Source organism: Mycosarcoma maydis, chromosome 2, assembly GCF_000328475.2.
Source record: "Mycosarcoma maydis chromosome 2, whole genome shotgun sequence".
NCBI lineage: Eukaryota > Fungi > Basidiomycota > Ustilaginomycetes > Ustilaginales > Mycosarcoma > Mycosarcoma maydis.
In genome coordinates, this window is record NC_026479.1 from 352,895 (window position 1) to 372,383 (window position 19,489).

Sequence of the window (19,489 nt, forward strand, 5' to 3'; positions counted from 1 at the left end):
AGAACAGGGTGTCGTCCGCTGAGTTTGAAACTGAACGGCTTCTTCCACTAAAATCGGTGAAGGCAGAAGAAAATAAACATGACAAAATGGCAGAAGTTGGGGCCAAAGGTCGAGGAGCCACGCTAGCGAGTAGTCAAGCTCAGCGCGACAAACGCTCTCTCTGGTCAAAGTACTCGTCGAGGAGGTTGAAGAAGGCTTCCTTATCTTGTTGTGTGAAGCGCGAGAACTCGATATGGGATGTAGTGCCTTGGCTGGTTGGATATTCGTGATATGCTTGTGTTGCTGGAGGGTAAGGTGGGGGAGGGTTATTGGTACCGTCTTCGTTCTGCATTCGAGCTGGAAGGGCTGGTGGTGCAACTCCTGCTGCTGCTGAGCCAGAATGACGAGAGGGCGGCGGGGGTGGTCTTGCCTTGTTCAGCACGGAGGGTGGTGCAGGAGGCACTCGGCTCCTTTCCGGTACTACAGTCGCAGCGTGTTCAGCTCCTTGCGCTGCTGACACTCTCGACTCGACATCCCGATTCCACCTCGGATTATCACCTTTGAGCATATTCATTCGATCCTGAAACCCAATCTTGCTACCACCAGAGCCGCCAGCAGCATTGGCCTCTCGCTGCTGACGAAACTTTTGCTTTGCATCCTCCCCAAAGTCGTCCAGCTTCTTGTTGAAATCTTTACGCCAATCATCCCACGGCATTGCAACTCAATATTTGCCTGATGACTGTGGTGCAGCTGGGTCGTGGTGCTTTGGACCTTGCGATGTATGCGTCGAATCGAGTGGTATCGTCAACGATTATGCTGGATTAGCCCCAAGTTCCAGGCTAGATTACACGAAAGAAGGTGCGGAAGGAGGAGCGAATCACAATCACGAATGAGATTGTTAGGATCAAGGTTTCATTCACGATTCATGATTTGATCTGCTTCAACGACGACAAATCCTGAGGCTGTGTGCCCTGTGCGTTTTGAAGGTGGAGGGTTAAAAAATCACTCGCTTATACAGAAATGTAGAATACTATATACATGCAACTATAAGTCTCAAAACATATCGGTCGGGCCAATCGTATAGTGGCTTATTATGCTGTCTTAGGGCATTTGTTTCTTTCGAGAAATTGCACTAAGTTGACAGAGGTCCCCGGTTCGATTCCGGGTTGGCCCCCAATTTTTTATTTCTAATTTTTTTTCGAAAAAAAAAACGCGTCCCAAACGCGACGAACCTGTCTGACGCTCTACTTTACGCGATTTCAAATTCGTTTCGAAGTCATGATTCTATTCTTTTGTTACTTAGGCTATTGCCGACTTCCGAGACTCGTACCCTTTTTTATGGTTGTTTGCACACATCAACACCTCTCGCACAGTAAATGGTCACCTTTCGCTGATACTTGCGATTATATGCACTCTGCAGATTCTGGTTAACCCGGTTGCTGCCAAGTTTGAACTAATCTGACGCTCTCCGCGATCTTGCCCCTCATCGTAGTCGGTTTCAACGACAACATCACCTGCAGGTGTACTTGCAGCTTCCTATCGTTTCAGGTCGGACCTTCGAGTGCAAGCCACCTCACGATTCCGTGCCTTGCTCGTGCCTTTCTCACGGTACCTTTTCTCCGCTACCAGCGTTTCAAGGACTTATACTGCGTCCGAATCCGCATCGAGCTGACCGCTGGTTTCGCCGTCAAGATCAAAATCTAAACGCGCTTTTGATCTCTGCCTGCAGGTCCGCTCCTCCTTCCCTCCTGATCGTCCGCATCAGCCTCGAACTGCACTTGGTCGTTGCGAAGGATCATTCCGTCTGAGCACGGAGTTTCTTTATCTATCAACGTGGTCCACGCTGCATAGCATCGCATTGCAGGTGCCATGTCTCGGCCCGCCAAATTCACGTTGGCCGCATCGGTTCTCGTTTCGGGGTTGACCGTTTGGGGTGTTCACTATATGCAGGAGAGGGAACGCGAAGTGATGTACCGTGGCGTTGAGCGCGACGAGGCGCGTCAGGAGGAAAAGAAGAGGAAGCGCCTGCTGGACCTTCAAATCAATCAAGAAAAGGAGGCCGCGTACCAAAAGGTCCAGCCCACAGCGCGCTCGAGTTCGTGACGCTCCTGGCTGGATTTCTCAGGTCGGACGCCTGGTCCCGCTTGAGCGCTGGCGGTTCGAGCAGTTGATTGAGCTCGTGAAGCTCCTGAATGGATCCTCTGTTCGAATGCCCCGCTCTTGCTCAAACGCTGCCTGCTCCGCCACACTAGCGCTCTGCCCCAGACTGCGTCGCTATGTGACGTAGGTGATTGTATGTAGCCTACATAAACCAGCATTCAATCAAACTTTCTCTCCCCCCCCCAACAGTCCTCACCGTCTTTCACATCTGCATTCAACCGATCTTTCTCTACCACTGACCATGTCTTTTTCCACCTCCACCGGCGCTCAGCTTAACGCTGTCGCCATCCCTCTCACTACCATCCTTGTCAACGGACAGCAGCATGGTTCCGCTCACGATCATGCTGCCGCTCCTCCCTGTATGCTCGTGAAGGAGATCATCCGCACGCGTGCTTCACCCGCTCGGTCTTCGGTGAGCGTTCTCAGCACTTCACCAAGCCTTCCATCCTTGGCCAAGATCAGCCGCGCCTCGGCTCCTGGTCACATCGACATTCCGGACTGTAGCTCTCTGGACACGTTGATTACTTCGCCTTATGTGTCTCCCACGTTCAGTGCTTCGCTCATCGCCATCAGAGACGGCGTGCCCGGTCGTGGTGCGACTCACAATGTGCCACAGGGCGCCATCACCAACTCGCCGGCCTCGTCGCTCGAGTCCATGTGGCCGTGGATCGAATCCGCGGTCGACGAGACCGAAGCCAAGGTCAAAGGCGAGGTCATGGTCTTCAGGAAGATCTGGGCCAGCCTGATCGAGGCGATCCACAAGCTGCGCTTGTCCAACAACAAGATCAAGACTGACAACGAACAGCGTCGCGACCAGATCGCGCAGCGCGAGCAAGCGGAGGAGCCGGAGGAGCCGGAGGAGCCGATGCATGGCGACAGCGAGTGGGATGATGAATTGTTGGACGACGCAATTCCTAATCAGCAGGCTCGTCGCGATGTCGACGCTGGCCTCGGCGCTGATGACGATGACGACGACGAGGACACTGCTGATTCCATACATGATCACGAGCACCGGTTCGGCGCCAGGCGCTACGTGTGCTTGGACGTCAACGGGGACTGGACGCGTACCTTGGATCGTGAGCTGATTCGCCAGGGCACTGTCACCGACTTCGACCGTGCTCAGGAGTGGCTTCGCCGTGTCGGTCGCGAACACCATGCCAGCCGTGTCGAGCGCGATGAAGGGCGCGCTTCGTTCAACGTTGGCGACCGAAGCCATGATGCTGAAGCTCGTTCATCGGAGCGTGTCTTTGCTCGTGCGGTGGATTGCACCTGTCATGTTCGCACGCACTGCGTGTGCTACAGGGTCGACGTCTCGGCTGTGCGTCAGAACTTGGGTATGCACACGAGGCCTGCCAACCACGGCCAACCGTTCAACGGTCTCACTTTCCGTCCTCGCTGCATCGATCATCAGAACCCATTTGCTTCTGCACACGCTAGTGTCCCCAAGCAACTCAATACGCTTGGCTATTCATACGCTCGACACGTGCAGTCGTCAGTGGGCTCGAGTAGCCAGCCTCGTCCTCGTCCGCACCCGATGCGTCGTGCCACTGAAGGGCTTCCTTGTGATAGCATGTTCTTCGTCATCCAGAACGAGGCCGAGTGCGACGACAACATGGACGACGCGGACCAGCCTGCTAGACGCAAAGGCAAGGGCTAGGGCGGTTGATGGCGGTTGCTGGTTCGCCAATGGCGCAAAGTGATGCTTCTCGTGCGACGCGTATCGATGGCTCGTCTTTTTCATTTCACATTTCACGATTCGCGAATCGTGAATCGTGGTTCGGAAGGCGTGATTGTGGTTGCTGCTTGTCGCCACACACGGCATTCACGTTCACGTATGGCGATTCACATTCACGATTTTCTTGCCACCGCTGCTCTTTGTGCTCTGGCGTTGGCCACTGCTCTGTTTGGTCGCGTTGCTTTCTTGTCACTTGGTGCGCTCCGCTGTGCTTGGCATGCTCGTCCGTTCTTGCTTCATTGACCGCTTCTGCTTAGCTCCATCTCATACTGCACAGCACTTGTAGCGCTCGTCTGCCACCGCACCTCGACGCTGTACACTAGCCCCAGCTGTATCCTGCTTCTATCCACACCCTCCAATCCAGCGCGCGCTCCTACCACCCATTCACGATTGCACAGACTTGCACACTCACGACGCGCCAACACACAGGCAAACAGAGTGAGATTCCAGACAACGCATTACACGAGTAGGCACTCAGAAGGATTTTGTGAAATCGTAGAGATCCGCCATGGGTGAGTTAGCAGACATGGCGAGTTGATGTTTGACTGCTGCTGGATGTTGGGGGTCTGCATTTGACAACTTTGCGAGATGGTGATGTCGTGCACGTCGGATATGGGCCAAGCGCGAAACCCAGTTGCTCGAGTAGGGCTGCATAGCCTCTCCTGTGTCGAGGTATATCTGACTTGCCACATTGCTGTGCAGCGCCAGGATGCGTACAAACGTCGGCAAAGCTTCCGCCGACAGTAGCTGGCCATCTCCAACGGGCGAAAATTCAGGCATACCCGACCGACGCTGCAGAGTTACTTGGTAGAATACTGCATCATCCGGATTCGCCGAGCCTAAATTCACCCCGCCGCGCGTCATGGGCGAGATGCACACATTGACGTAGTTGAACTGCCCCGCGATTGTGCCAAACTTGTAGTCGCGTCCGGATTCGTTGAACACGATATGCACAAAGTCGTTCCCGATGAGCGCCTTCTTGGACCGTCGAATCGGATCGCGCTCGTCGTTGGGCATCAACGTCGCTGTGTGATAGACAATCTGACAGATTTCGTCCGTCCAAACGTACGCGTGCTTGCCATGCTCGTCATTGTTGCGATCCAGTCCACCCGTGTAAACGTCCTCTTGGTCTTTCAGTGTGACCAGGTATCCAAGTCCTTGCAAGAAGCGCGTATACGCTCGTGAGCCGTGACGGTTGCTTAGAATGTCCACTTCCTCCTCTTGTCCCGGTCCAACATACAAGACGCCAATCTTGTGAAAGTCGACCACAGGTGTAAAGTCGACCGCTTTGATCAGTCGCTCAGTAGCTGGCTCGTCGGGGAGTAAAATCGGTGCAGTGTCGTGCAGCATGTCTGGATACGTCGAAAGCTGCAAAGCAAAGAAACTTGGATCCACCTCGGGCTCCTTTGCAGTCGACTTAGCCTTGACTGCTGTGCTTGCGACGCTACCAGCCGAATTTGATTCGTTGTTCGTTGACCACTTGTCCGTCGTTCCAAGAATGTCGCGCATGACCTGACGCATCGCAAGGGAGCTGCTGGCCAGCTCATCACTCAGAGCACCACGAGGTGGTTGCGACGACCCAAAGCTTTCGATAGAGAACGACGAGGACCGCGGTCGAGGAGCCAAGCCAAAGTGAGCTGGGCCAAGTGGTCGACGAGCACGCAGACGTTCGCTGATCTCGAGTCGTTCCTCAACACGACGACGAATACTGCTACCCTCTTTCTTGTCGTCGGCGCCTTTCGCTTCCTCGCTCTCTGCTAGCTCTATCAGGTCATCTTTTGGCGCCTCGAGTGTAGGCGAAGCCATCACCTCCGGATCGCGGTTCATCATCAGCATGGCGGGTAGCTGATCCTTTTCCCCGTTCTCGTCAGGAAGAATGCCCACCGGAACATTCTCGAGCTTGCAGAGCATTGTAGCGGTGCCAGATGGGCGACGGATCACAATCTCGACCCAGCCGGCTTTCTTTGCCGTCGATACGGTGAGAAGACCATTGCCCATGAGCCACGTCTTGGAGTGACGTGCGGCGTCCTTGCCCCTGCTTGGACCTGCTGAGTTTGAACCCATGATGAGCTGGTTGACAAACGATTTCCTCGGCTTGGAATCAGCATTGGAATGTGTGAATCTGGCGAGGAAGTCGAAGCACACTTGTGTCTGGTCTGACAGCGACTCCATGGCTTCGTTGGCCTTGAGCAGGCCGCGCGATATGTAAGGAAGATACTTGGGTCGATCACCAATCTTGAGAATGACAAACCAGAGAGAGATATTGTAGAACGCCATGAGCATCACGTACTGCGAAAGCGAGAAGGTTGCCGGACTTGCGCGGTAATCGTCACGTGTCGCTGCCTCGGGACTCTGGTGGTATTCGATGTACTGGAGCACAATGCTAAAGACACGTTTGTAGTCGGTCTCGGTGAAATTGGCATAGCAGGCTGGATGCTGAGCCCCCGTGGCGATCAGCTCAAGGATGTGAACGCTCATGGTCATGTGGGAGCGCACAGCAGTGAGTGTCAGGAGCATGTGCGAGAAGAAGCGCGTAAAGCTCTTTTGCATCTCGTAGCAGGCGATGGACAAAGCCTTGATGCAGGACCGCGCCGTGGTGTGCGACTTTTTCAGGCCGCGGATAAAGGCATCCACCATTTCGTCCTGCTCTGCTCGTGAAAACAATGTTCGATAACTGATGAGCGTGACGAGCGTCTCGTAGACGACGGCAGTGACATCGGTCTTTTTCAGATCATCCGGCAGGATGACCTTGGGCAAAAGGGCATCGTCGAGAATACCTTGACAAATTTCCTTGCGTAGGTGCAAGACCTGTAGCTGGGCTTTTGGCCCGCAGAAGAGGTGCTTGTTGCTCAGCTGGTGCGGAAGAAGACAGAGCAGGTACGATACCACCTCCCAGTCCTGTTCGGAACGAAGGATGTCAATGGCGACGGCGAGAAACTCAGACACAGGAATAGGCGCAGGCTTATTGTCCTTGTCGCTGTGAAGGTGCGTATTACCGGCACAGCATTCCATGTCGTTGCGCGCATGGATGTAAGTGTAGATGATGTCGCTACGCAGGGAGATGTTGGGCATCTCAAACGATACAGTCTGAGGCAAGCGCCACAGATGTTCATAGGCTGCAGGTCGTGGCGCCCTGCTCTGGCTGGTGCTGCGGTCTCGTTCGCCTGGTTGGCGCTTGTTCGAGTCGGTGCTACGCTCGGATCGGCCCCTCTCTCTGGACAGCTCGCGAAGACGCGACTTGGACCTGGCAGTCGCATCAAGATTGCGATGCGCTTCGCGGCCCTCTCGCTCATTCCGAATGGCAACAGGTGGGGCCTTCGAGACTGCTCGAGAGCGCCCGTCCATAGCGTGCGAGGCTGCGCTTGGCTGTCGTACCAGATCGACACCGTCTACTGCCTCAGCTGGCCCTTTCATGAGGATCATCGCGCTCGCACGAATCAGATCGTCCATGTCGCCCGTAATATAGACGCGATGCTGACGATCTGTGCGCAAACGTAGCATCCATTCGAGAATCGCGAGGCGAGTCGAGGTGCAAGCAGAACCGCCAGACGTCGAAGAACTTGTGCTCCTGACCTTGAGGAGGTCGAGAAGGTCACGGAAGATGGCGATGCATCCAGCGCGAGTCTTTCTCTCCCACCGCTGGCGAATGGACAGGTCAATGTCTCGATCGACCGAGTTGGCAATCCAAGGTGTGCTGAATGCCATACGATTGAAGATGGCGATCAAGTCCAAAGCAGCATTGCGTGCTTTCGTTTCAGTGAGAGAACTGCAACGTGAAGTATGTGAAGTCGAATGTGCTTGATCGTCCTTGGTCTCGTTGATAGCTGTATCGAATGCAACCGCTTTGTTCGCAGGAGCAGAGCGCGCAAGCCTGCACAGCAACTTTCGAACTTCAATGAAGACTTCTTCGAAGTCAGTGTCTGCCTGGTTGTGATCGGAGCTCTGCACGGCCTCGGCGCCCGGATCGATGGGGCCGGGAATATGAGAACCACTGAGTACAGCCGCGTGGACGAGCACTGAGCGCAAGAGCGACTCTGTTCGAGGGTCTGTTTCGGAGGAGAGCGTCGAGTTGGCCAGAGGCAAGACGACATCAGTCATGAACAGATCGCGCTCCGCCGTCAGATCCTGCACGGCATTGTAAACATGGTCAAACAGGAGCGAGACCAGATCGTATCGAGCCCTCTGATCGGATGTGCCAGCCTGAGAGTCATCACGGTAAAAGAAGGCTTGAAGCAGAGCTCGGATGTTGGACAGCCAGTCGGGATTGCTTGGCAGGCAGAGATGTTGGGTCCAGTAGTACTGCACTAGCTTGGAGACGGTTGCATCGGGTAGAATGGGCGACAGCGTAAGCAGGAACGAGGCCAGTTTGGGTGTCCAAGGAGGTGAGGATGCCGATGCTACTTGGTCGGCATCGGTTGCACGCTTTTGATCCAGGTCCTTCGACTCAGCAGAGACTTTTGGTGGGTGAGAGATGCTCAGCTTGTCCAGCACCTTGAACATGGCAAGCACCGGCGGTGTATGAGTGACATGGTTCGAGTTTGCCGATGAGGCTGGCCCAGAGGTAGTACCGGTGCCTGCCGAGGTGGAGCTGAAGGAGATGTTTGTGAGCTTAAGACCTTCTAAATGCCTCTTTGCCTCGATGGTGAGATCGAGAAGCGCATCCCAGTCGGAACGAGCAAAGGGCTTTTCAGCATGAATTTTGTCGGTTTGTGAGTGCACTGATGGCAGACGGTCCAAAATGGCTTGCTTTTCCGGGACAGGGCGCTTGGCCGCAGCTGGCTGAGACTCTGTAGCGACGGGAGCGGAAGGAAGCAGATCTGAGATGAGATTCAGGACCTCGAGATCGAGCACATCGCACTGCCGCTTCAGGGCAGCTCGCAAGGCTGGCATAACAAGTGCGAGCGAAAGGGTTGGTGCGAGAGCATCTTCTTTTTGCACCTTGCCCGAAGCGGCAGATGTCGCACCTTGATGTTTTGGCTGCTCCTGTTCTGCTACGTGAGTCAAAGCGAGATGGAAGAAGCCGACAGCGCCGACCAAGACGGCGGGGTCCTCGAGACGCACAGACCTGTCAGAGTCAGAGGATCCCATGAGGATCATGCGCGCCGATCGAATAGCTGCATTCGCGCAGTGACTTCGCAGAACGTTTGAAAGGACGGGCAGCACCTCCTGGCGCCAGTCGGCCTCGTCGTTGTCTGTCTTGGCCATGACGAAGCCAGGAGAACGAGGATCAATTTGCAAGTAACCAAGAAGTCGACAGAGCATCTTGACAACCACGTCGATGCAGGCGGGAGGGAGATGGCCATACCGGAGTGTTGCATCGAGCAGCTTGAGGCAGCTGCGAACCTCGTCCAGGTGAAGTTCAGGCCCGACCCAGTAGTTTGAAGCCGAAGAGTCTGCGCCTGCTCGGGTTGAGACTGTCGTTACGGCCGCATCGCGGCTTGGCACGAGCGTTGCCAGCGTCATCGGAGCGGCATGGGTCGACTTCGCGGAAGAGGGCTTTGCAGAGGCGTGCAGCTGAGATGTGACTGCATCGATGGAAACGGGTTTGTTGGAGGAGCACGGGGTGGCAGACGGGGAAGTCTCGTTGCTGCCTGGCGTCGAGCTAATGGTTTCCAAGCCATAGTACGAGTATCCATCCATCAATGGCCTCGGATCACGAGAGCGGGAGCGACGGGATGACGGTGTTGGTATGGCCAAGCTACGCTGTGGTCCGAGCAAGGGTGTGCTCTTGAGCTGTGGTGAACCAATGACCGAGCTGGGAAGGGTGAGCGCATTGGCGGTCGACTCGCCAATGACAAGCTCTGCGGCACTTCGAATTACCATCTCGGCGTGTGAGAGCGGGATTCTTGCGAAGCTGTATTTGAGAATACTCGTGAGGAGATGGAGACACGCCTGGACGTCTCTCTCGACGGTCGAGAGTTGGGATATTGCCCGAGTTTGAGAGATGGCCATCTCATCTAGGTTGTGCTTGGCTGCATCACGCCCGACTCTGCCGGTCTGGTCAACAAAGGGGTGAAGCTGTGCACGAATGCGCTGCGTCTCTGTCCAGGCCAGATCGAGCCAGCGGGTGAGCGTCAGGATGAGGCCGGGGAAGCCGACAACCTCTCGACCGTCTTTGGTAAGAACCTGGAGTGCCCCAAGCTGAGCGGATAGTCCTGCAAGAACGACGTGTACATTGTCGTCTGTCTCTTCGTCGTCGATCTCGCTAGCAGAGACGCTGAGCACGAGGCGGTAGAACAATGCGCGATCGATGGATGCAAGAGGCTGGTCGCTGTCTGGAATCTTGGACGAGAGAGAACCGGGTGCTCCATTGCGCAGCTCTGTAAGGGCGGGAGAGGCGTTTGCTGCGCGCTTGTCGGCGAGCTTGACGGACAGGGTGAGAAGGTTGCAGATTTCGATGCGAAGCTTTTGAGGTTGCTCGGCGGTAAGCAATAGAGTACACAGACGAAAGACGTCGGCGAGGGGCACATCATCGGCAAAGATTGGCTTTGGACCGCTCTGACGTTCGACTGCAGCTGCTAGAGCCCGGATCTTGGGTATACGCTGTCGAACTGCCTCGTCTCGCTCCTTTGAGGTTGCTGGAAGAGGGCTTCGTAGGTGTTCGAAGAGTGCATCGTAAGCGCCGCCTTGGGGGGGCTCGATGACGGTGAGATCGCAGGGAGATATGGGCTCAAGTGAAGCAGAAATGGCAGGTTCAAAGGGACTCCGAGAGCCTGAAAGTGCAGTGGTGATGGGTGCCAGGGGTGTGCTGGGCAGGATACCGTTGCCAGAGGTGATCGAGCCTGCTGAAGAAGCCGATCGCCCACCGCCTCGGATGGTGCGGAGAATGTTGTTGAAGCTGCTGCTGGCTTTGGACGCGGACACAGATGCAGAAGACGAGGTGGAAGAAGAGGCAGCTGCAGTAGAGGGCATTGACTGTGGCGCTGCCAAAGGCGAGCGCAATCGGTTCGGATCCATGGTTGCAACCGCGTCAGTGTTGAGCTAAATCGTGGTAGTGTTGAGCAAGGGTGTTGGACTGGGCTTCTGGAAGCAAGGCCGATGGGTCAGAGCATGACGATGACAGGCGTTTGTGGTGTCGTCCTTGTCAGTCCTTGTTGAGTGATGGTGTGAAAACACCAATCACGAATGTCGAGTGAGGATGTTTGCGTGGCTGATGGGGATGGTAGTTGTGAGTGTGTTGCTAGTTTGTATGCTAGCTTGCTAGTTTTTGTGAATGAGCCAGGTTAAAGCTTGATGGCAAGCCACTTGCACATGAACATCTCCAAATCCCACGTGCAGCAAGTCGTAAGTTGGTTCTGATCGGTGTCACTGGCGTGCAGAGTGGCTTGTTGCAGGCGGGCGGGCGGTCAAAGTCACCAAGTTGGTAGCTGATGCCGGGGATGACTCGTGACTGATGTTGCGCAATCTTGACGTGATTCACAGCAAAAATAATCGTGAATCAGTGAATAATGTAGCAGCCAAGATCGGATGTGACGGGCGATACACGGTAGATTCCATGCATGCTCGCTCTCCCTTACCACGCATGACGAGTTGTCACAGTCACGAGTCGTGAGTGTGCACGGTGAATTTTTCAATCTGTGAATGTTCATGTTTCGCGCGCCGTCCACTACTCACACCTCTGCCGTTGAGTCATTGGTGATTCACGATTCGGGATTGAGTGGACTCAGAGTCAACCTCTCAAGGATCGGCCACTAATTTACGATTATTTGTGAATGTGACTCGTGACGCACGCTCACATCTGTCACACTTTGGGAAGGAAGGGGATCAATCGGGCATCGGGCAGGTTGCGACACCGATGAGCATTTTTGATCGCATGCGCCTGCCCATTCGTGATTTAACTGATTCGTGTTGGCTCTCGTACGTTTGAAATCAAAGGCGCATTCTTATTTCTGATTTCGGGTTGCGAGCGCAGGGTGCAGTCACGGAGCTACAAGTTTTACAGAGCAACATTCACGATTACAAATCGACGCTCCGTCGCTCTTGAATCGGAATTCATGAATGCAATCACAATTTCAGCTTGCACAGTCACAAGAGTCGTGAGTCTGTGAGTCGCCCAAGGAAAGAGACGGGTCGGATTTCGTATTTGGTATTTGGTTGGCCGGAAAGGAGAAGACTGTGTATGGTGTGCCACTTGGAGCAATCAGTTGTGAGTTTCTGTGACTCACTCGTGACTGTGAGTCGGGAGTGAGCCAGGACCATTCGTGATTTCCAACTTCTTCTCAGCCAAAGGTACAGTCACGAGTAGCTGTTGCCGTCGCTGTCAGCGTCGTCGAATCAACAATCACGAATTGTGCTTCATCACCGTTTCTGAACTCTCAGAGCATCATCACCTTGATCATCATTCATCGCTTCGCTTGATCGACACACACCTACGCATATTCGCATTCACCATGCCGTCGTCATCCGTCACACTATCGCTCCCTGCCTCGAGCGACGAGTCCGTCTTCAGCTCGGTTTCGAGCTTCTTCTCGTCGCTCTTGCCTGTCGCTCACGCCGAAGAGGTAAGTTGACGATCCTTTCCTTCGCACCGCCCCGACCAAAGCAGCTACCAGGGCCCACCATACATAGCCTGCATTCACTTTGCGAATGCGCTCGCCCGGCTACACGCTCGTCGAACGCGCCATCAGCAGCTGGCCATATTGTTGCCATAACGCTCAACCAATTTTGTTTGGCTACAATAGTATCAACTTCTGCATTGCAGAAAACGCCGCCTTTCGCGAGCTCTGCAGGCATCTACACAAACTTGCGGTCCCAGCTTGGCTTCATTGGACGAGTGCTTTGGCTCTTTACATTTGCCAGCCCTCGCTCTTTGTGACTCTTGTCCATTGTCCGTTTGCATGCTAAGACACGCCACCTGATGAGGCTCCTCCAACAAACTGCATCAGCATTGCTCTGTTCAGCTCTCACGCAATCATGTCAGCCTGGAACGCGTCACTGACCCATTCACCTCCACCACCTGTGTCTCTCTCTGCATGCTCCACGATCGACTATCTCTACCACAGGAATCTTCTGATGACGAGTCCGATGAGAAGGAGTCCGAAGCAGAGGACGATGAGGAGGAAGAAGAGGACGAGGATGAGGACGAGCCCGAAGACGTAAGTTGAAACTTGTTCACGCACCGCAGCCCACTTGCAGCTCGATCGACTTACGATGCCTGTCTATTTCTCACACCTGTCATCGCTAACGTGATGGTCTCGATACTTCGCAGCCTGCGCCTGCCATCTATGAGGGTAAGTACATAGCGGCTCATGCATGCATTCTGGTGAACGCCATACTCATTCTTCCGGCTTTGTGACCATTCACCGAATTTACGACCCAACAGAGTGCGAGAAGTCCAAAAGCTGTGCTCCTCTCAAGCACCACTTTGACGAGTGCTCCAAGCGTGTCGAGGAGGGCAAGGGTTTCGAGGGCGAAAACTGCATCGAGGAGTTCTGTAAGTGTTTGCTCAATCCGCGGTTTGCTGTCTATCTCCTGCAGCTGATGCTGACCACTCTTGATCTGGTTTCTCATGACAGTCCACCTTGCTCACTGCGCACAAGAGTGCACCGCACCCAAGCTTTTCGCCAAGCTCGTCTAAGCTCGCATCCTGTCCTTTCTCGTGGTTCTTGCGCTGCGCACTTTGACGCACTTTGGCAATATCGGATAATACGGTGCAAGGCGTGCGGTTTGCTTCCTCTGGTGGATCGGAAGAACGACGAGGCGCGCTAGATGTGTTGTGTGAAGCGGGTTCGTTTTGTTCACCACCTCTTGTTTCTAGAAGAACAATCTGGTCGCAATCGCACGCTTTCCTTTTCCCGTCCATCTTTCGATTACCTTGACGGCTTGTCTGTGCCTGATGTGTTGCTGGTCCCTGACAACATCATACCTTGGCTCGTCACAACCAAGATCGACATTCTCGAATCTCGGCACGATTCTCTCTCGTCTGATCTCGTCGCTAACAAATTCTCAAACGTGCTGCAGGCAGAGGCAAACAACATATTCTCAGCGCTTCACTTGCCCTGAAATCTACATGACAATCTCGAGCTGCGCGCTCAGTTTCAGTGTTTGACAATGCAGCAGATGTCAGAGACAAAGGAAATGATACATTGCATAGCGAAAAGAGAGCTTCAGAAAAGTGAAGCACAAAACCGAGCGTCATCCACGTGAGAATGGGCACAAAGTCAATGTCATGAGCGTTATTCGTTCTTCTGGTGTCTAGTTGATCGCGTCTTCGCCGTTCCAGTGAACCAAATCCAGACAGCGATCAATCACCTTGTCGACCGGCCACCTTCCACCTGGGCCACCGGAACCGTACTTGAGATGCAGCAGCGTGCCCACCTCGTCGCACGCACGCAAAACATCATCGATATCCTTCTTGGTATGCGAAGCGCTGACGCAGAATCGCACACGCGACGAAATCAGTGGAGTGGCAGGATACGCCACCACGACCACCACAATCGGTGGGCGAGCAGGACGGTCCATGTTGGTAGGCGAAGCTGGGTCTTCGATCGCCTTGAGCTGCTCGGAGGTCAGGTGCGACGTTTCAACAGCGAATCGCTGCGAAGGTGGCAACACCGACGAACGGTCGAGCATCATTCGCGAAAACAGTGACATCTTGGCAGGATGGAAGATGAGCAGTGGCACAATCGGAGAGTCGCGATGTCCATACACGATAAAACCGAGCTTGCGAAGACCACTGCTGAGATAGCGAGCGTTGAAGGCAAGTCGACGCAATCGCTCACTACCTTCACTGCCGTCGAGAAGGTTGCGTGGCAGCTGAACCCAGCTTGGCAGAAGTGCCAGCTCTTCGGCATCTCGGCCCACACCCATGATCGAAGCCATCGATGCGATGATCTGCGTCAACACCGGAGGCGAGAGCGTCTCGCCGTAAACGTTGGCGTGGTTGCACAACCGAATCCGATCGACTATGGCCTTGTCACCTGCAATGTATCCTCCTGCGGCACCAAACGATTTCGTAAAAGTTCCCATGAGGATCTCGACCTTGGCGGGATCCACGCCAAAGTAGTCGCACACACCACGCCCGTGGGGGCCGATCGCACCGACCGAGTGAGCCTCGTCAACGTACAGGTGGAACTTGTACTTGTCCTTGAGACGCATTACTTCAGGCAGGTTGACCAAGGTACCCTCCATCGAGTAGAGGCCCTCGACAATAAGAAGGATTTTTTTCCAGGGCCGATGCGTGCGTGGCATCCCTTGACTGATACACTCGCGCAGCAGTGATTCGAGCTTCTTCATGTTGTTATGCTTGTACTGGCGGATGTGCGCGCCGCTGAGACGAGCTCCGAATCGAATCGAGCTGTGGTTGTATTCATCCGAGATAATCAAGGTTCCAGGGCCAGCGATAGCTGGGATAGTGGTGCTGTTGGTAGCAAAGCCCATGCTGATGACAACGGCGTCTTCCTTGCCAACAAACTTGGCCACCAGTTTCTCAGTCTGGATCTGCAGGTCCAGATGACCGCCACCGAGTCGGTTTCCGTAACTGCTGACACCGTATGTGCGCAGGCAGGTTTCAACTGCATCAGCGCAGCCGCCATGTGACTGCGCGAATCCGAGGTAGTTGTAGGCACTGATGTTGAGCGCACGCGTCTTTTCGCCGTTCAGACGGAAAGTCTGGTAGTAGTCGAGCGCAACGCGGTCCAGGCAAACGACGGTTCGGCCACAGACACCAGTGACGGGGCGACTGAAGCAGTCATCCATACGAGCCTTGAGACGACGTGTGTAGAAGCTGTCGAAATCCGAATTGAGTGCGGCATATCCGTCGTGCTCGACAAGATGGTGATAGCTCTTGGGGAAGAGACGCTTTCCGGTAAAGTCGCGCATGTGGCCGATAAGGATAAGAATAATGTAGCTGATATAGGTCGTGAGCACGGTAAAGTAGCTTGGTTCTTCTTCGACAGGACTGGGAAGCGGATCTCCACGACGATGTTGTGAAGTGTAGCGGTAGTCAGGGTTAGCACAGTAACCAAACTCCGAGTGAATCAGAGTTGCTCCGTCTTGGCTGCTGTTGTAGCTCGTGGGGGGCTGCACACCAGCCGCGCCATATGCGAGACCGTTGATGGCGCCAAAGGAAGCGCCGCCTTTGCCCGAGTTGAAGCGGGCCTTGAGGCTACGTTGATGCGCATCCTGTACCGACTCGAGACTCTCGACGGAAGCCGAAGTGGAGCCAGTTGTCAGGCTTGGTGCCGCAGATTCGACTTCGGGAGAGCTGTCAGGGCTCGATGGGAAGCCAGACCAGTCGCGACGATGGCCTGCCTGCTCGACTGCTGCGGCTGACATGGTGATAGTTGAGGGAGCGGGAGGTGAGATAGCAACGATGGGAGCGCCCTTTTTTATAAAAGAGGAAAGCGAAGGCGAAGTAGCAAGGGACGTCTTGGCGCCAGAGCTCAATCTTTTAGCAGAGCCGTCTGGGGTAGTGTGTGTTTCTGTGTAGAGGCCGTCGGTACTTGCTGTTGGGACAGGCGCCATGGTATGTTGCCACGAAACTCGACTTCAGCTGGAGAGGCAGCACCGAGTGATGAGCATCGACAGTGGCGAGGCAGTGTACAGCAAGCTCGAGTGCTTGTCGACGGGATCGTTGTCACGGAAGCGAAAGCTTGCCAGAGGGGGGTCTTGAGCGCGGAATGAGGATCAATGGAGCAACGAAAGCTGTATTGTGTACACGCAAAGCAACTGACGGGTTCGGCCTATGTCCGACTTGCGAGTCTCGAAACCTAGTAGAATCCGAGATGATCCCAAAGGCGATCGGTAACGACACAAAGTTGAAGGCGAATCGAGTGATGGAAGGTCGAGATGGTATGAGCTTGGCCCGTATTTCCAATGTATCTGAACGAATCGCGTACAAAACACCCGACAATGTGAATATTATCGAGCAGCAACAGCAACAGCAACAGCAACAGCAGCCGCAGCCGCAGCCGCCGACACTCACGACTCGGTGCCTGAGGGCAGAGAGAATTCCGAGAGTTGCTTTGAATTCCTGAGGGAGCGCGTCACACGCTCTCCCAAAAAATTCAAATTTTGCGGCACAATACACAGACACTCACAACTGTGACAGCTCTCGTGTCTGTCACGTTCACGTCGTTTCACCCAAGCGCGTGCAATTCAAGTTAACTTAGGCCAGATGAGTGATGCAGATCTTTTGCCAGCACTTCAAGAGTCAAGTGTTGGCGTACAGCCACCTGTTTTGGCCTCCTCCTAGATCACCATCAGATCTCACAGTCCTACAGCACCTGCAACAGCAGCATCAGAAGCAGCAGCACGAGACGCTGCCAATGTAAATCTTGCGTGCATTGTCAATGATGAGCGTGGCCAGCTTGAAGCGAGGCAACTTGGCAGGCAAAGCCAGGAATTAGCCTTCAGCGGTGCATCTGCGTACACGCCAGCCATTCGGAGCTGATTTGCCGGAGGGGCAAGCGGACACTCGTGACTAGCATCCGCCGAGCTCTTCCGCCTGTGTATTCGCAACTTGACAAGCAAATCGCAACGCTGTGCTCAAAACTCAAAAAGCCGAACCGGACGTAAGCCAAAAATTGAAATCACAAATCGTGTATCGCTCGAATCACGATTATGAATCACGAATACGATCCAATCAACTTGATCACCCTGAATTTCCGGACTTAACATCAGCGTCATGAGCGCAAGGCACGGTCCCGGCCGAGTTGTCTCCTCCTCCACTGGTCAGCCCTCACTGAGATCCTGCACTCATTTAACATCACTTTGGACAAGGTGTCCGCATTCGCGCCCTGTCGTGCCATCCTCGTTGAGAGCGAGGCTCAAGTGCATCGACAGTGGATGCTTAACTTCCACCTTTGCGTTCAATGTGTGCGCCGGACAATCCGCAAAAGAAGCGTGGGGGGGTCGGGTTATCACGTTGGGTGTGTGATTGCTTTTTGGGTGGCTTATGTGAACGCTGGAGATGAGCGCCTAAGTGCATAGGATGCAGATCATGGACGTGGACAGTGCCTCGATCATAAGGTGCGGTCCAGATAGCTGCTAATGTAACAAATGCGGAGTGCAGAAATGAGGCAGGATGGAGAAAACGGAGAGATGGTTGCAAACAAGTTGCTCCGTTTAGACACGGACCTTGCCAGCACCACCCTTCATCTGCTGTCGCGAGACCTGGGGACCAGCACCGCCGGCGCCAAGCGACTTGACCTTGTTGGCCTTGCGAACCTCGGCCTTGGCCTTCTTGTCCTCCTTGCTCTTAGCAACCGCAGCTTGGCGGGCAGCGGCACGAACCTCAGGCTTCTGGTTTCGGCGAGCGTTGATCTGCTCGAGCGAAGCACCAACGATACCACGCTGGTGCTTTACCGTCTTGCGCGAGCGCTTCTTGGCCACCTCCTCGGTGACACCCTTCTTGTGGAGTCGGCGGTATACGACAGTCCAGGCGATCTTACGAGGGTTCTTGCGCTGCAGGAAGAGAGACTCGTTCTTGGAGCTCACAAAGCGGAAGACCTACGACAAATGGAAAGGTTAGGTAGCCAAGGAGCAAGATTTAGTCAAACTGATTCCAAGTCTACGGTCATTGTGGATCGACTGTCGCCGGAATAAAGACGGCAGAGAACGCAGGGTCGGTAGCTTTGCAACGTCAATCACAGACAAGACATCGGTTGCAACCTTGGGAAGTGTCGAGTCTTCTCACAACGTTGTCAATGTCTGTTGCGTACTCTTGTTACGTTGCAAGCTTCGTATGTGAGACCCTTGCCTCTGCCTCCGTAAATTCGGAGGGAAACATACCTTGTTGTCACCACGGACGTAGAGACGACCCTTGCCACTGTTTCGAGTCAAGGTGACAAGTTAGTGGGCGAATTGTCGATGATTAGTACTAGGCCTGCAATTGCACTGGGCGGTTGCAGCATCTATGGGCTGCAGCAATCGGAACTCTACGATCTCGTGGGGCGGTGGCGTATTTCCTTTATCACCGGCTCCAAATATAAACCCCATTGCATCATGTCGATTTAAACCCTAAACCCTTGTACCCTTGCTGCCAGTTTCCTAATGATCTGCGCTTGATCCTTTCGTGCAAGTGTCCCTCACCTGTCGTGGGTGGTCTTTTCTATTCCTGTACTGAGGCTGGACCGAGAAAGCTTATCCCAACGCTACAAGAGATTGGTCGACGTTGTCGGCATCTGAGGTGGTAGGTGTTGGTAAAGCCACTTGACATTATATCCTTCCTTGGCTCCATGCGATTCCGCTGGCTGGATACGTGTAGATGATGCCACGCCGCCAACAAGTGCGGAACCGCGGAAATGCGTGACCTTCTAAATCTGAAATGCAGTTATTGATGCCTTATGTTGAAGTGACCAAGTCGTGCCGTCCTCCATACACCCATACGAGCTCCGCCTCCGCTTCTTCGCAGTCCTCAGGATAGTCTCTTTGTCTGATGTCACGGCTGCTCTGTGTATCGCCCAAAGTCCTGGTGCAAAACGATTTTGCTGAAACATGCTGGTGCTTTGGTTGCTGATTTGGCTTCCGATAGATTTGCAGCCCATAGAATGCTTTGCAAGCTACGGATGGATGACTTACGGGTAGATCTTCCTCTGAGAGAATGCGCAAATCTCGACCTTCATCTGTGTAGAGCAACGGTAGGGCAGTGAAATGCAAGTTGTAGATGCAGGG

General features: G+C 54.2%; 6 protein-coding genes and 1 non-coding gene across 7 annotated transcripts; 3 read left to right on the forward strand and 4 right to left on the reverse strand.

The window, feature by feature from the left end:
- Nucleotides 1–139: 139 nt before the first annotated feature.
- UMAG_00937 (uncharacterized protein) lies at nucleotides 140–694 on the reverse strand (the record flags this gene model as incomplete). The annotated part of the gene is made up of 1 exon (XM_011388640.1): nucleotides 140–694. The coding sequence occupies one exon, from the start codon at nucleotides 692–694 to the stop codon at nucleotides 140–142; it is 555 nt and encodes a 184-aa protein (XP_011386942.1).
- A 354-nt stretch (nucleotides 695–1,048) lies between these two features.
- UMAG_16015 lies at nucleotides 1,049–1,153 on the forward strand. The gene is made up of 2 exons: nucleotides 1,049–1,086; nucleotides 1,118–1,153. It is a non-coding gene; the product is annotated as a tRNA-Pro (tRNA).
- Nucleotides 1,154–1,848: 695 nt separating this feature from the next.
- UMAG_12118 (uncharacterized protein) lies at nucleotides 1,849–3,796 on the forward strand (the record flags this gene model as incomplete). The annotated part of the gene is made up of 2 exons (XM_011389183.1): nucleotides 1,849–2,042; nucleotides 2,329–3,796. 2 exons carry the CDS (start codon nucleotides 1,849–1,851, stop codon nucleotides 3,794–3,796), a joined length of 1,662 nt encoding a protein of 553 aa, XP_011387485.1.
- A 552-nt stretch (nucleotides 3,797–4,348) lies between these two features.
- UMAG_10623 (uncharacterized protein) lies at nucleotides 4,349–10,831 on the reverse strand (the record flags this gene model as incomplete). The annotated part of the gene is made up of 1 exon (XM_011389054.1): nucleotides 4,349–10,831. One exon carries the CDS (start codon nucleotides 10,829–10,831, stop codon nucleotides 4,349–4,351), a length of 6,483 nt encoding a protein of 2,160 aa, XP_011387356.1.
- A 1,433-nt stretch (nucleotides 10,832–12,264) lies between these two features.
- Nucleotides 12,265–13,451, forward strand: UMAG_00940 (uncharacterized protein; the record flags this gene model as incomplete). Its single annotated transcript, XM_011388641.1, has 5 exons — nucleotides 12,265–12,375; nucleotides 12,877–12,969; nucleotides 13,083–13,104; nucleotides 13,197–13,307; nucleotides 13,390–13,451. 5 exons carry the CDS (start codon nucleotides 12,265–12,267, stop codon nucleotides 13,449–13,451), a joined length of 399 nt encoding a protein of 132 aa, XP_011386943.1.
- Nucleotides 13,452–14,068: 617 nt separating this feature from the next.
- UMAG_10624 (uncharacterized protein) lies at nucleotides 14,069–16,339 on the reverse strand (the record flags this gene model as incomplete). The annotated part of the gene is made up of 1 exon (XM_011389055.1): nucleotides 14,069–16,339. One exon carries the CDS (start codon nucleotides 16,337–16,339, stop codon nucleotides 14,069–14,071), a length of 2,271 nt encoding a protein of 756 aa, XP_011387357.1.
- A 1,602-nt stretch (nucleotides 16,340–17,941) lies between these two features.
- On the reverse strand, nucleotides 17,942–19,440 carry UMAG_10625 (60S ribosomal protein eL24; the record flags this gene model as incomplete). The annotated part of the gene is made up of 3 exons (XM_011389056.1): nucleotides 17,942–18,325; nucleotides 18,608–18,644; nucleotides 19,397–19,440. The coding sequence occupies 3 exons, from the start codon at nucleotides 19,438–19,440 to the stop codon at nucleotides 17,942–17,944; spliced, it is 465 nt and encodes a 154-aa protein (XP_011387358.1).
- Between the last annotated feature and the right edge of the window lie 49 nt (nucleotides 19,441–19,489).